This window comes from Mobula hypostoma, chromosome 4 (assembly GCF_963921235.1).
Source record: "Mobula hypostoma chromosome 4, sMobHyp1.1, whole genome shotgun sequence".
Classification (NCBI taxonomy): Eukaryota; Metazoa; Chordata; class Chondrichthyes; order Myliobatiformes; family Myliobatidae; genus Mobula; species Mobula hypostoma.
The window spans coordinates 179,135,973-179,150,391 of NC_086100.1; the positions used below are offsets into that span (position 1 = coordinate 179,135,973).

At 42.6% G+C, this 14,419-nt stretch overlaps 1 protein-coding gene across 6 annotated transcripts in view; it reads right to left on the reverse strand.

Annotated features, from left to right (window-relative positions):
* rnf24 (ring finger protein 24) overlaps window positions 1-14,419 on the reverse strand; it is a 173,704-nt gene that overhangs the window by 45,315 nt on the left and 113,970 nt on the right. For all 6 annotated transcript variants that reach the window (XM_063047102.1, XM_063047099.1, XM_063047100.1 and 3 more), the window contains one exon: window positions 13,792-13,833. In XM_063047102.1, coding sequence (XP_062903172.1) covers window positions 13,792-13,833 — 42 coding nt within the window. The remainder of the gene's footprint in view (window positions 1-13,791; window positions 13,834-14,419) is intronic.

The window sequence follows — 14,419 nt, forward strand, 5'->3', positions numbered from 1 at the left end:
CTTAGGACTTCTCCCACTGCCTACCTTTCATACTTTTTCACCATGTTACTCAGGGGTAGGTAAGTAGAATGCATAGTAAACACCTCTTGCACTGAAGTTATGTTATCTGGTAGTCAATTGCTCCTTGAGGTTTCTATCCAAATTTCCCTACATAACCTCTCTCTGTTGCCGGTTTGATTTAACTTGAGACCATGAAATGGAGGTCTGTTTGTTAATTGCGCCAAACAGTCATTACTGAATCTGCTGAATAATGGGAATGGGTGATCGAAAAGCATCCATTTTCCCAAACAAGGTTTTGTCCTGGAAGTTTCAATTTACATATAATGTGGATTCTCTGCACACTTTCACAGCATTACTGAGCTCAGCACTTGTTCACATGTTGTGCATTGCCAACACAGCCAGCAAATATAGAAAGGAAAAGCTAAAGCCCTGCAGATGCTGGAAATCCGAGAGAAAACAACAAGAAGTCAGTCTCAAATGTTAACTCTTTCTCTTTCTACGGCTTTTGCCAGACTTGTTTGAGTCTGGTTGGCCTGAATCAACCTGATTCTACGCTGTATGACTCTTATTTTTTTTTTACAGAAAACAGCAGCTTCAGTAAATATTTTGGTAAAATTGCTCTAAATGTAGGTAAGAAAGGAAACAAGAATGCCATAAACTCACCTTCAGACCAAGAAGCCTTCCCTAAAACAAACCATGGACCACTTGTCAATGCTGTGGTACCAGCAGACTGCCAGAAACATCAAATCAACACTCACTCTCAATGGTGACAATTTGCACATCACCAGTTTGCATCTCATCTAACTATGGGACTTCTTCTCTTAACAAACTGAACTCAATTTACTGTACATGCTTTGTTCTTAAGACATGTGTGATGGTGACAAGGTTAGGTTATTGCCCATATTGAGAAGATGGTGTGGGCATTCATGATAACAATTGACTTTTACACCTTGAGGGACTTTAAAATCTGAAATGTATCAAGAGTCAACAAAGTGGGAACAGTGTCACCAAGCAAGACAGCATTGGAATCAGCAATACAAGTCAAAAGTTGCTTAGAGGTCAAGGGCAAGCTTCCAATGTCATGGTTAGAGAAGCTATTAGTGTGAAATGTAAAATACAGAAGATGTTGAAAATCTGAAATCAAAAGAGAAAGAGTTAGACATTCTCAGGAGGCCATTAGCATCTGAACAGAGAGAAGCAAAGTTAGTGTTTGAAGTGTTCTACTTTATAGAAAAAAGGTATGTCTCTTGAGAATTAAGAAGAGGAATTTTTTCAGCTAGAGGCTGATGAAGCTGTGGAATTCATTGCCACAGATGGCAGTGGAGGTCAAGTCATTCGGTGTAGATAAGGCAGAGACTGTTAAGGTTTTGATTGGTAAAGGGGTTAAGGATTACGGGGAGAGTGCGCAAGAATGGGGTTGAGAAAAATGTCAGCCATGACTGAACAATGGAGCAGACTTGATGGGCTGAATAGTCTAATTTTTCTCCCATATCTTAAGGTATTGTAGTCCTAAATTTATGTATCATTACTTTGTATTTCAGTTAGATTAATAAGTATACTCACAGAAGCAAGTTTAATAATACTATAACTAAAAGTGGGGATAAATCGTGGAATAAAAATGATCAAACCTCAGGTCAGGCAGCATCTGTTAATCGAGAGTGACAACATTGCCAGATAATAACATTTCATGAGAAATCATTTGTTGGAGAGAAGGTCTGTAGTCTTCTAATTACTTCATATAGAAAGGAGGTGTTTCTGGCAAGAGAATTATTGTTGAATGTTGCTGTATGATATCCTTGCATAACTGTGTATAGTACTCATGGTAGAAATGCATTACAGGTAGCAGCCAGGGCTCAACCAAAATCAGATGCATATTTCCAGCACTACTTTTTGTTTTAATTTCAAATTTCGAGCATCAGCAGTATTTTACTTTTGGAAAATTATAATGTCTACTCAGAAAGTGATGAGCCTCTGTTTTGACTGTGGACGCTGCCTGCTCCAAGGCGATCAAAGAGGGAGGACTAGTAGCCACGGTGAGAGAGGAGGGGGAGATTACGTGGTGGGGGGTGAGGTGGGAGAGAGAGAGAGTGTGTGTGTGTGTGTGTGTGTGTGTGTGTGTGTGTGTGTGTGTGTGTCTCCTGGGATAACTTTGCAAAGAATCAAAGATAACAGTAGAAATTCTGGAAGTATCTCAGCAAGGATGAGAAATGATGAACGTCAGGTATGGAGGCACCAATTCAAAGGACTGGGAAAAAAAAACTGTAGAGGATTATTAATATAGCCAGCTCCACTGTGGGCTCTGGCATCTCCATCACCAGGGACATCTTCAAAAGATGATGTCTCAAGAAGACAGCATTCATCATGAAGGACCAACCTCCACCCCCAGCCCCACCACCAGGACATGCCTCTTCTCATTCCTACCATCAGGGAGCAGGGAGTAGGTGCAGGACCCCGCAGACACACATTCACCTCATCTGCCATCAGATTTCTGAATGGTACATGAACCCATGAACACGACCTCACTATTTCGCTCCCTTTGTGCACTATTTGCACTGTAACTGACTTCAGGAAGGCAAACGGTCCCTAATGAGCTCCACTATTCATAAAGGGTGAAGTGGTGGAAAGGGTCTCCTGTTTCAAGCTTTTGGGGATGAACATCACCAAGGAGCTCTCTTGGTCAACCTTAGTAGTAGGGAAAGCACGATAGTGACTATCCTACTTAAGGAGAGCTAATCTGCTTCAAAAATTGCTGGCTAACTTTTACCAATGTGCAATAGAGAGCACACTGACATAGGCAATGACAGTGTGATATTCTAGCTGCAGCAAGACAGATTACAAAGCACTCCAATGGGTGATTAGGACAGTTTAGAACATCACTGGGATTCAACTGTCAGACCTGGAGACAATCTACAACTCTCGATGCCACACTCGTAAAATCATTAAAGATACCTCACATCCTGGACACTGTCTGTTCAATCTCCTGCCATCTAGTAGGAGATACAGAAACATCATAGCCAAGACAGACTGAAAAACAACTTCTTCCCAAGGGCTGTTGTGCAGCTGAATAATGGGACATTCCGGCTTGCCAATGGCCTTTAAGTGTTATGCACTATCGAAGTCGCTTGCTGCATGTGAATGTGGGAACTATTTTTAAATTAAGCCCTGCTGCATGCATTGTAAATAATTGTTTTGCACAGACTGGAGTAGCACCACTATCTTCTTGTCTTGAGCGATGACAATAGAGTTCTATTCTATTTATTTATTTTTTATTTGTCATTTATAGTAATATTTTTATGCATCACTCTGTACTGGTGCCACATAACAATAAATTTCATGACTTACTGTATGTCAGTGATAATAAAACTAATTCTGATTCAGCTGCAAACAAGTAAACTGTATTTACTGACAGTGAATGCAGAAGGGAATGGCTCATAAACCTCTCTCTTTTAGAATGTGTGCCAATGTTTGGAAAGGTAAACAATCCTCGAGCACAGCTATGGCAAAGCAAGTTCCTGGCACATTTAGCAGTGGATCCCTTATGTGATACTAATAAACTCTTGCTTTCCCACCATGGGAGATTAACAATGATTCTTCTGACACAGTGTACAAAATGGTCCACAGTTCCAATTTATCCTTCAGCATCACATCCACTGCTCTGTGTGTCTTTGAGCTGGATTCAAATTCAGAAACAAGGTGTACATCTCCTCAGAGAACTGCAGTGTGTTGTTAAAGGGTGAACTTGGACCATCACACACAAAGAGTGCTGGAGGAATTCAGCAGGCCAGGGAGCATCCACGGAGGGGAATAAATAGACACCATTTTGGACCTTCCTGACAATATTCTATATAATCTTACCAATGGAATTGGAATTGAAATTGGTTTATTATTGTCACATGTACTAAGATACAGTGAAAAGCTCGTCTTGCACACGGCCCATGCAGGTCAAATCATTATACGGGGCACTGAAAAGTGTCAAACAATTATAATAGTAGAAAGAAGATATGCATCGATCTAGTCTTTTCACCATCTTGCATCTATCTGGTCTTTTTTGTTCCCATCTATTGCTCAGTATGCTTTGCCAGTCTGTTATTTGTGGTGTAGAAATGAAAACACCATTACTTTTGATGCGCGCACTATCTCCAACAAACATAAGAATGGACCAGAGTGGATTTGTACATCTAGAATATGATACTCCAATTTCTGGACTCAGTGCCCTGGCCAATGCCAAATGCCTTCCTCACTACCCTGTCTACCTGTGTCACCACTTTCAGGGAAGTATGAACCTGTACCCCTAGGAATCTCTGTTCACTCTCCAGACCCCTACCTGTGCAATATAGAAGAAGGGACATGGGAAGAGGTTTGAGTAGACAAGAGCATCATGAAGGGTCTTGACCAAAATGCTGGCTGTTTACTCCCCTCACCAGATGCTGCCTGACCTGCTGGGTTCCTGAAGCATTTTGGGCGTTGCTCAGGATTTCCATCAGCTGCAGAATCCTTTGTGTTTAGAACTTGGAGCATGTAAGTTTCCAGCACATGTTGGGTGGAGAATGGTTTCCATTCTTCCTTTAACATTTCCAGTATCTTTTCCATGTTTTTCTTCAACCAGCCAAGAAGCTGAAACTTTGGCGCAAGAGAACCAGACTTGCTTCTCAACATCACTGCCAACCTTTCTCAAGAGATTTATTAATGTTGTCTTTGTAACACTGAGATTCATATCTCACTTCAGTCCCTCATTTTGTTCCCTTACTTCTACCGTTCTGGGGAAGCTTCTGGCATTAACATTAATCTTTTAACATCCAGCAGCTTGTAGAAGAACAAGAGAATTCGACAGGGCCACAAGCACCCTCAGAGGAGCTAATGGGTGGATTCATCTATATGATGAATAAGGCTCATTTCACATGACTTAATGCTTACATCCTTTGAGGAAGACATGTTTCCAGATAAACAAAAGAGGTGGTACTGTGAGCTTAGTACTGTAGAGGTCCTTATAGACACTAAGGTTGCATGTTTCATAGCACATTAACAACCGGCCATGACAACAAGGATATTGCAAGCGAGATGATTACTTTAAAGCAATAGCTATCTATCATTTCCACTGGCAGCTCATTCCACACTGTCACCACCGAGCGAAGAAGCTCCTCTTAAAAATTTCACATTTCACCCTTAACCTATGACTTCTAGCTCGAGTTTCACCAAACCTCAGTTCATAAGTTCAAAGTTCAAAATAAATTTATTATCAAAGTACATTATGTGCCATAGAGAACCTTGAGATTTTTTTCTCTTGCAGGTATACTCATTAAGTCCAAGAACCATAATAGAATCAAAGAAAGACTACCCAACAGGATAGGCAAGCAACCAATGTGCAAATACAGAAAGAAAAAGCACTAAACATTGAGAATATGACAGGGTCCATGAGTTCTTGAAAGTGAATCCATAGGTTGTGAGAACATCTCAAAGATGGGGCAAGTGAAGTTGAACCAAAGGGGATAACTTGACTTAAGAGCTTGATGGTCGAGGGGTAATAACTGTTCCTGAATGTGGTGGTGTGAATCCTGATACTCTTGTACCTTCTTTCTGATGGCAGCAGCAAGAAGGGAGCATAGCTTTGGTGGTGGGAGTCCTTGATGATGGACGCTGCTTTTCTGTGACAGCGCTCCTTATAAATGTGCTCAGTGGTGGGGAGGGTTTTACCTGTGATGGACTGGGCTGTATCCACTCCTTCTTGTAGGATTTTCCATTCAAGGAAATTGGTGTTTCCATACCAGGCTGTGATACAGCCAGAACGTTTTAAAATGGACCTCAGGGGAAACCTTTCACACAAAAAGTGACGGGTACGTGGAATGAGATTCTGTCTAGAGGAATCTATAGAGGCAGGGGCAATTACAATATTTTAAAAAATCGTTTAGAAAGGTAAACGGACAGAAAAGGTTTAAAGGATATGGGCCAAAAACAGCAAATGGTACTAGCTGGTCAGCATGGGTGAGTCAGGCCGAATGGTCTGTTTCTTGCCATATAACTCCATGAAACTGTCCTTGTGTACTTTTTTCAAACAACTTCCTTTCACGTGTTTTAGTTTCTCTTTCATCTGTGCTTCACGATGGTAACATTACACCAAGACAGAAGCCCGAGAACAGTCAAAACAATTCAGTATTGTTTGCTCGCACTAGTGCTCAGCTATGTAAACAGCAGGAACTTAGCTCAATGTTCCCTGTTCAAATATTTCCAATGGGCTCTAAATGAACATTTCACACATACACCGTTCAGCATGAACAGAAGATACACCAGTCAACGTGCAATGGCGATCAATGGACTGTGACAGAAGGTCAGGAACATGCAGAAAATCTGCAAGATATGATGAAAACAGAGAAGCAGAATGCTAGGAAATTCCTAACCATTCCCAAAACAACTGGCCAGGAGAGGGAGTCAAAAACGAGAAGAGAGATTTAATAAGGTATCAAAGGATTTGTTAAAACTTCCAATGCCAAGAGAAGATGCACAAGTGTCCCCAGCACTGGGAAACAAGATGGAGCAGACAAGGGGAAATGTGGAACACAGAATGGAACAACACAGGACCAGCCCCCTTAGCCCACAATGTCTCTTAAGCTAAACCACTTCGCTCTGCACATAATCCATATCCCTTCGTTCCCTCTACATTCACGAGTCATTCTAAAAGCATCACCATTGTATCTGCTTCCACCACTATTCCATTCCAGGAACCTATCACTCTGTTATATATAAAAATACACAGCACAATTCCTTTAAACTTCCACCCCCCCACCTTAAATACACATCCTCTAGTACTTTGCATGTCCACCCTTCGATAACAATTCTGTCTACTTGAACTATGTTCTCGTAATTTCATCAATCTCTGTCATGTCTTCCCTTGGCCTCTGATGCACTTGAGAAAGCAATACAGGTTTGTCTAACCTCTCCTTATAACTCATACCCTCTAATCCAGGTAGCATCCTGGGAAATCTTTCCAAAGCCTCCACATCATTTCTGTAATGAAGCGACTAGAACTACAAAAAGCGGCCTAACCAAAGTTTTATACAAGACTTCCTGATTCTCACACTTAATTCTCGGACCAATGAAGGAATGCATGCCATACTGATGAAGCCCTCATGAAGTGTCTGGGCCTGAAATATTGACTGTTTATTCCCCTCCATAAACTCTGCCTGACTTGCTGATTTCCTCCACTATTTTGTGTGAGCCGCTCAAGATTTCCAACATCTGCAGAATCTCTCGTGTTTGAACGGACTTTCTTTGCCACCCTATCTACTTCTGTGGAGAAACATCTCGGAGCAGTGAGGTTTAGTGATCTAAGTAAAAATGTCAGCTTTACAAAGCAAATACAGCCCATCAGGATTTATTAGCAGAACTGGAAATTGCTTGGGTTAATAGTAACTAGGGTTACTTAGCAAGGGCCAGTAAGAAGAAGCAAGGTTTATGCAGAGTGGCCTTTGTTGGAGCGGACAGTGTTAGAGTGGTCAGGCTTTGGCTCAACAGGCTTAGGCGAGAACAAGCACTGGCTAGAACATAAAGAAGCTAGAGGCATAGCAGGTGTAGGCAGGGTGGTAGTCCAGGCAGTGAAATGTTCCTCCTGTGAGATGTGGGATTCGGGGTACCAAACGGTCTCGCTGATGACTACATCTGCAGGGAGTTCTCCCAACCTCGGCTCCTGACTGACAAGGTCAAGAAACTGGAGCTAGAACTGGATGCACTTAGGGTCATCTGAAAGGGTGAAAACTTCATAGCGAGTCTTTTACTGAGGTGGTCACACCCAGAGTGCAAGCTTCAGATAGTAGATGGGTGACCACTAGAAGTAAAGGAGTAAGCAGTCAGTGCAGGGCTCCCCCTGTGACCTTTCCCCTCAGCAACAAGTATACCTCTTTGAATACTGCTGGGCAGGGGTGACCTATCAGGGCACAGCAGCAGCAGCCAGGCTGGTGGCACTGTGGTCAGCTCTGAGACTCAGCAGGGAAGGGTAAGGTCGAGTAGAGCGATAGCGATTGGAGACTCAATAGATAGGGAGGGAGGGATGGACAGCAGATTCCATGGCTGCAAGGGAAGCCAAGATAGCATGTTTCCTCCCAGGTACTAGGGTTCAGGATGTGTCTGAGCAGCTGCAGAAGATTCTCAAGGGCAGCCTGAGGTCATGGTACACATTAACACCAATGACAGAGGCAGAAAGGGGAAAGAGGTAATGTGCAGTGAGTATAGGGAGCACATGAAGAAGCTGAATAGCAAGACCTCCAAGATGGTATTCTCTGGATTATTCCCAACACCATGTGCTAGTCAGGACAGGACAGGGCAGGAAAAGTAGAACAGATGAATGAGTAGCTGAGGAAGTGGTGTAGAGGGCAGAGCCTCAGACCTCTGGATCATTGGGATAGCTTCTGGGGAAGGCATGACATGCACAAAAAGAATGGCTTACATCCGAACCCGAGAGGGACCAATATCCTTGCGGGCAGGTTTTGCTGAAGCTGTTGGGGAGTTGGCAAGGTATGAGTACTAGAGTGATAGGGGCAGTTGAGGATGGGGCAGTTGCTGTGTGTAGGGAGACTGTGAGGAAGGTCAGGCAGATGACAGGGCAAAATTACTGTCAGTGGGATGAGGTGAAGTGTAACATGGGGGCAAAATCGAAAACAGTGATGAATACAGGACTTAAGGCATTATATTTGAATGTATACGGAATAAGGTAGATGATCTTGTCGTGCAGTTAGAGATTGGCAGGTATGATGTTGAGGGCATCAATGAGATGTGGCTGAGACAATGGTAACATCTAAGGATACACAAAAGGACAGGCAGGTAGGCAGAGGGGTGGATGTAGAATCGTTGTGGCTAGGGTTAAGAAACTGCAAGGGTAAAAAGACCCTGATGGGAGATGTATTCAGGCCTCTGAATAGTAGCCAGGATGTGGGATATAAATTACACTGGGAGATAGAAAAGGCATGTAATAAGAGCAATGTTATGATAGTCATGGGAGATTACAATTCGCAGCTAGATTGGGAAAATCAGATTAGTGCTGGATACCAAGAAGGGAATTTGTAGAATGCTTATGAGATGGCTTTTTAGAGGCGTGAGAGAGGAGCTGGCGAAAGATAATTGGAAGGAGACACTAGTAGGGATGACGGCAGAACAGCAGTGGCTGGAGTTTCTGGGGGCAATTTGGAAGGCAAAGGATAGATACATCCCAAAGATGAAGTATTTGAAGGGGAGGATGAAGCAGCTGTGGCTGAAAAAGGAAGTCAAAGACAGCACAGAAGCAAAAGAGAGGGTGGATAATGTAACATAAATTAGTGGAAAGTTAGAGGGTTGAGAAATTTTTAAAAACCAACAGAAGGCAACTAAAAAAACCATAAGGAGAGCAAAGATGAAATATAGTGGTAAGCTAGCCAATAATATTAAAGAGGATACCAAAAACTTTTTCAGATACATAAAGTGTAAAAAGAGAGGCGAGAGTGGATATTGGAAGACAGGAAAGTGATGCTGGAGAGGTAGTAATGGGGGAGAGAGAAGTGGTGGAGGAGGTTCACAAGGATGATCCCAGGAATGAAAGGGCTATCATATGAGAAAAGTTTGCTGGCTCTGGGTCTGTACTCGCCGGAATTCAGAAGGATGAGGGGGGAATCTCATTGAAACCTTTCGAACGTTGAAAGGCCGAGACAGAGTAAATGTAGAAAGGATGTTTCCCATGGTGGGAGAGTCTAGGACAAGAGGCCACAGCCTCAAGATAGAGGGGCGCCCTTTCAAAAGAGAGATGCGGAGAAATTATTTTAGCCAAAGGGTGGTGAATTAGTGGAATTTGTTCCCACATGCAGAAAAGATGTGCTGGCATTGTGGAGGGTCCAGGGGAGGTTCATGAGAATGGTTGCAGCAATGAAGCGGTCATTGTATGAGGAGCGTTTGATGGCTCTGGGCCTTTACTCACTGGAATTTAGAAGATTGGGGGGGAATGTCATTGAAATCTGTTGAATATTGAAAGACTATGTAGAGTGGATATGGAGAGGATGGTTCATAGGACCATGAGTCTAGGACCAGATGAGTCTAGACCGGAGGGCAGAGCCTCAGAGCAGAGGGACGACCATTTAAAACAGAGATGAGAAGGAATTTCTTCAGCCAGAGAATGGTGAATCTTTTGAATTCATTGCTATGGACGGATGTAGTGGCCAAGTCGTTGTGTATATTTAAAGCAGAGATTGATAAGTTCTTTGTTAGTCAGGGTGTTAAAGGTTATGGGGCAAGACAGGAGAATGGGGTTGAGAGGGATAATAAATCAGCCATGATGAAATGGCAGAGCAGACTCGTTGGGCTGAGTGGCCTAATTCAGGGGCAAAAGTGACAAGAACATATGAGTATGGAGGCAGAATGGAGAGAAAAGCACAGAAAAAATATAATTAAATCAGAAGCCCAGAACATTTGGGAGAACTATATTCTATCAGCTCTAAATAATGAAAGATTCCATCTGAAGAAAAGGGGTAATGCAAATGACATGAGAAGATGGCAAAATAATATAATAGGTTTAGGAGAAAAGGAGGAAATATAAAATAGAAATACAAGACAAACTATAAGGCGGGTAAGGTTTGTTAGTACGTTACAATAAAAAGATCAAAGATCACCACATTATGTACAAGATAACTGCACAACAGATAGCGCAGAAATAATGAATGACCTATCAGTGTTTATTAATGTTTTAAGACTAGAAAGTATTACATCACTGTGAACAGTGGACAGAATCCAAACTGAGCTTCCCACATTTTAATCTTCACTCCACAGAGGAATGATCAGTTTAGAGTCCACAGCGGCCCCAAGATGTGCTTGTGCACAAGGTGTACAAGAAACACTTTTAAGGTCAGATTCTAAGTCACCGAATTGGGTGGAGTGCAGCATGGTTGGCAACATACTAACCACGCGACTCAGTACCAGGCCAGTGGAATCTCAGTAGGAACACTGGACATCTCACCTGTACACAAAGACTAGCCTATCTTCAGTGTGATGCTCTTATTTGTTCTGTGCTTAAGCACCAAAAAAGACATTGCTGAGGTTCCACTGAAGTTCAGATAAGGAAAAATGTGAAACTTTCAGCAAACATTTTCATATCCAATAACTTTCCTCGTATTCTGCTGGACAGCTCTGTCCTTTTTGTTTCAAGCAAAGCTATAACGTGACAGAAGAGGCCCAGAAAATCTTTCCAAGCAAGACTCTAACAAATTTCTACAGGCGTACCATGGAAAGCATTCTGGATTGTGGCATCAGTGTCTGGTAAGTAGGCAACAATGCATAGGATCAGAAAAGGCTGTCGAAGGTTGTAAGCTCAGCGAGCTCTATCACAGGCACGAGTCTCCCCACCATCAAGGGCATCTTCACAAGGCGATCTCTCAAGAAGGTTGCATCCATCATTCAATACCCTCGCCACCCTGGACACGCCCTCTTCACATTACTGTCATCAGGGAGGAGGTATAGAAGCCTGAAGACACACACCCAACATTTTAGGAACAGCTTCTTTCCCTCTGTCATCAGATTTTTGAATGGTCAAGAAACCATGAATACTACCTCAATATTTTGTCACTATTCATTTATTGTTTTTTTTTGCAACTTCTGCATTTTTTTTAATGTGTTACACTGCACTGCTTCCTTAAAAGAAGTTTCACAACACATATTATAACTTAAGTTCCAAGTTTGATTATCATTGAACCATACATGAATACAGCCAACAAAACAGCATTCCTCTGGGGCCAAGTGGCAAAACATAATACCAACAGTCATTCACAAAACAATGTGCATATAGCACATGTAATATAGCAAGTAAACATACAATCACACAAAAAATACAACAACCATTGTTTAAGTTATTCTTTGTTCAGCAAAAAAAATATATTACACAAAGGACAAGTGCTGACTGGATTAAGGTTTTTGAAATGATAAGGTGTTCACTAAAGTAAATTCACCGTACGTGTTTATATTTACATGCCTTAAATATAAATTCATCAACAATGTGGAACTTGGGGAAGTCCAGAACTGTCCTATTCACAGGGTTGTCCAGGCTTTCCCTATGGGTCCAGCCTCAACTTCTCCAGGTTCCTGAGGTAAAATTGACAAAGGATGTTCCAAAATAAAACCTGACAAACCCCATTCTGATTCTGATGCTGTCAGGTTTCACTCATACTTCTGGCTCTTGCAACTCTCTGTGAAAATGACCACGGGCTGTGAATTATCTGATAAATATTTCTGACAACCGTCTACTGTCCGCGGCAGTCTTGTTGCTCCTACGAACACAAACTTAAAATGCTGGAATAGGCCTGACTAGTCTAGTAGCCGCATCCTACCTGTGCTATTCTCACCAGCACAGAGGACAGCCACTCTTTTGAACTTTAATAATTAACCCACACATGAAGTAACTGATGTCAGCTGATCCAGTACCTCCTCGACCTGAAATGTCACAGAATTTAGAACGATACAGCACAGAAACAAGCCCTTTGTTGGGTTTGATTGAGGTATACCAAATTCTGAGGGAATAGAGTAAATACACAGAGGATTTTTCCACTCAGGTTGGGTGAGGCTAGAACTGGAGGTCATAGGGTAAGATGAAAGGAGAAATAATTAAGACTATCCTAAGGGGAGGCTTCTTCACTCAGAGGGTGGTGAGAGTGTGGAATGAGCTGCCAGTGGTAGTGGTGGATGCAGATTCAATTGAAACAATTAAGAAAAGTTTGCATAGGTACATTGGTGAGAAGGATATAGAGGGCTATAGTCCAGATGCATGTCAATGGGACTAGGCATAAAAACAAGTTGTCACTGATTAGATGGGCCAGAGGGCCTACCTCTATGCTTTTGTGCTCTATGTCTATGACATTGACTGACAATGTGGTGCTGAAATAATTAAGTGATGTGCAGAGGATGTTTCCGATAGAGGGTGAGGCTAGGACCAGAAGGCACAGTCTCAGAGTAGAGGGACATTCATTTAGAACAGAGATGAGGAAGGGTTTCTTTAGCCGGGGGTGGCGAATCTGTGGAATTCATTGCCATAGATGGTTGTGGAGACCAAGTCATTGAGTAGATTTAAAGCAGGAGAGTAACGTTGTCAAAGTTACAGGGAGAAGGAAGAGAGATAATAAATCAGCCATGATAGAATGGTGGAGCAGACCCTATGGGCTGAATAGCCTAATTCTGCTCCTATACCATATTGTCTTATGTAGCTGACTTTCCCATGAGAAACTTTGGGAGCATTCAGATCTGTGTCACTCAGCATTTGAGCCAATCTTGCAGACACAGTGGTTGGTCCAGTTTCACTTCTGGTAGGTCAGTCTGAGGAAGTTCCCGAAAGCAGGTGACCTAAAGATACCTCGCAATTGCTACAAGAAGTCTAAAGCATTTTATTGCATATTCGTTTGCCTATCTAAGAATCTCTGAAAAGCCTCTATCCTCTCTGCTTCCAGTAGTGCTTTCCAGGCACCCATCACCCTCTGTGTAAAGACCTTGCTCCAACATCTTCTTTGAACTCTCCCCTCTTCCCACCTTAAATGCACTTAGACCCCAGGGCAAAGATACTGGCACTCTACTCATCTCTGTCAACCCAGTTTCTCTTTTCACACATGCTGTATGTTTCATTTCCTGATATAAAGGCAGGCAGGCCTGCATTTGAATTTTCCCCAGGGCCTGGTGCTTGTCCGGTGACCAGGCCGGGGGTGGGGGGTGCATGGTCATCAGAGGGAGAGGCCTGTTCGCTCTTTGGCCAGTGGGTCTTAGGTGTGGGCACCGAGAATTGACTAGCAATCTTGGACTCCCCCTTACCTCATGCAAGTTGAGTTCTTTTACCTTCTCTTTCAGTATGACCTGCAAAACAAAGAGTGCAGTGAGTCCCTCTGAGAACATTTCCGACTTTACAAAGTATCAGCCAATAAAAATCACAGTGATTCAGACATAAACAAACACTTGCTAATTATTTATTGCTGCTATCTTTTGAAGTCAACCACTCTCATCTGATGTTTATTTTCACCCTATCTCACTTCCTGTTCCATTTGCCTTATCTCAGTTACTCCCGTTGTCTCATTGCTGTTTCTACCATGCCAAGCCAATTGCTTCAATCTCTTCGCACAAGAAGAGTTCCACTTTCTAATCAAAAACTGAGAAATGAGATTTTCCCCTTATTTCCCTCCTGGATCTTGTTGTGAGTATTTCATATTTAATGCTTGTGAATGTATTTTTTCACAGAAGTAGCTGCGAGGCAGTGGGCCCACTGTGCTGCCCTTGAATCGTTAAAATTAAGGGTTAAAGGTCAAGTGTAGGAAAATTTGATTAATAAGGATGTATTCTTGCTCGTTTTAAGTCCACTCCCTATTCCCATTCCTACATGTTGGTCCGTGGCCTCTTCTACTGCCACAGTGAGGACACTCTCAGGTTGGAGGAGCAACACCTCATT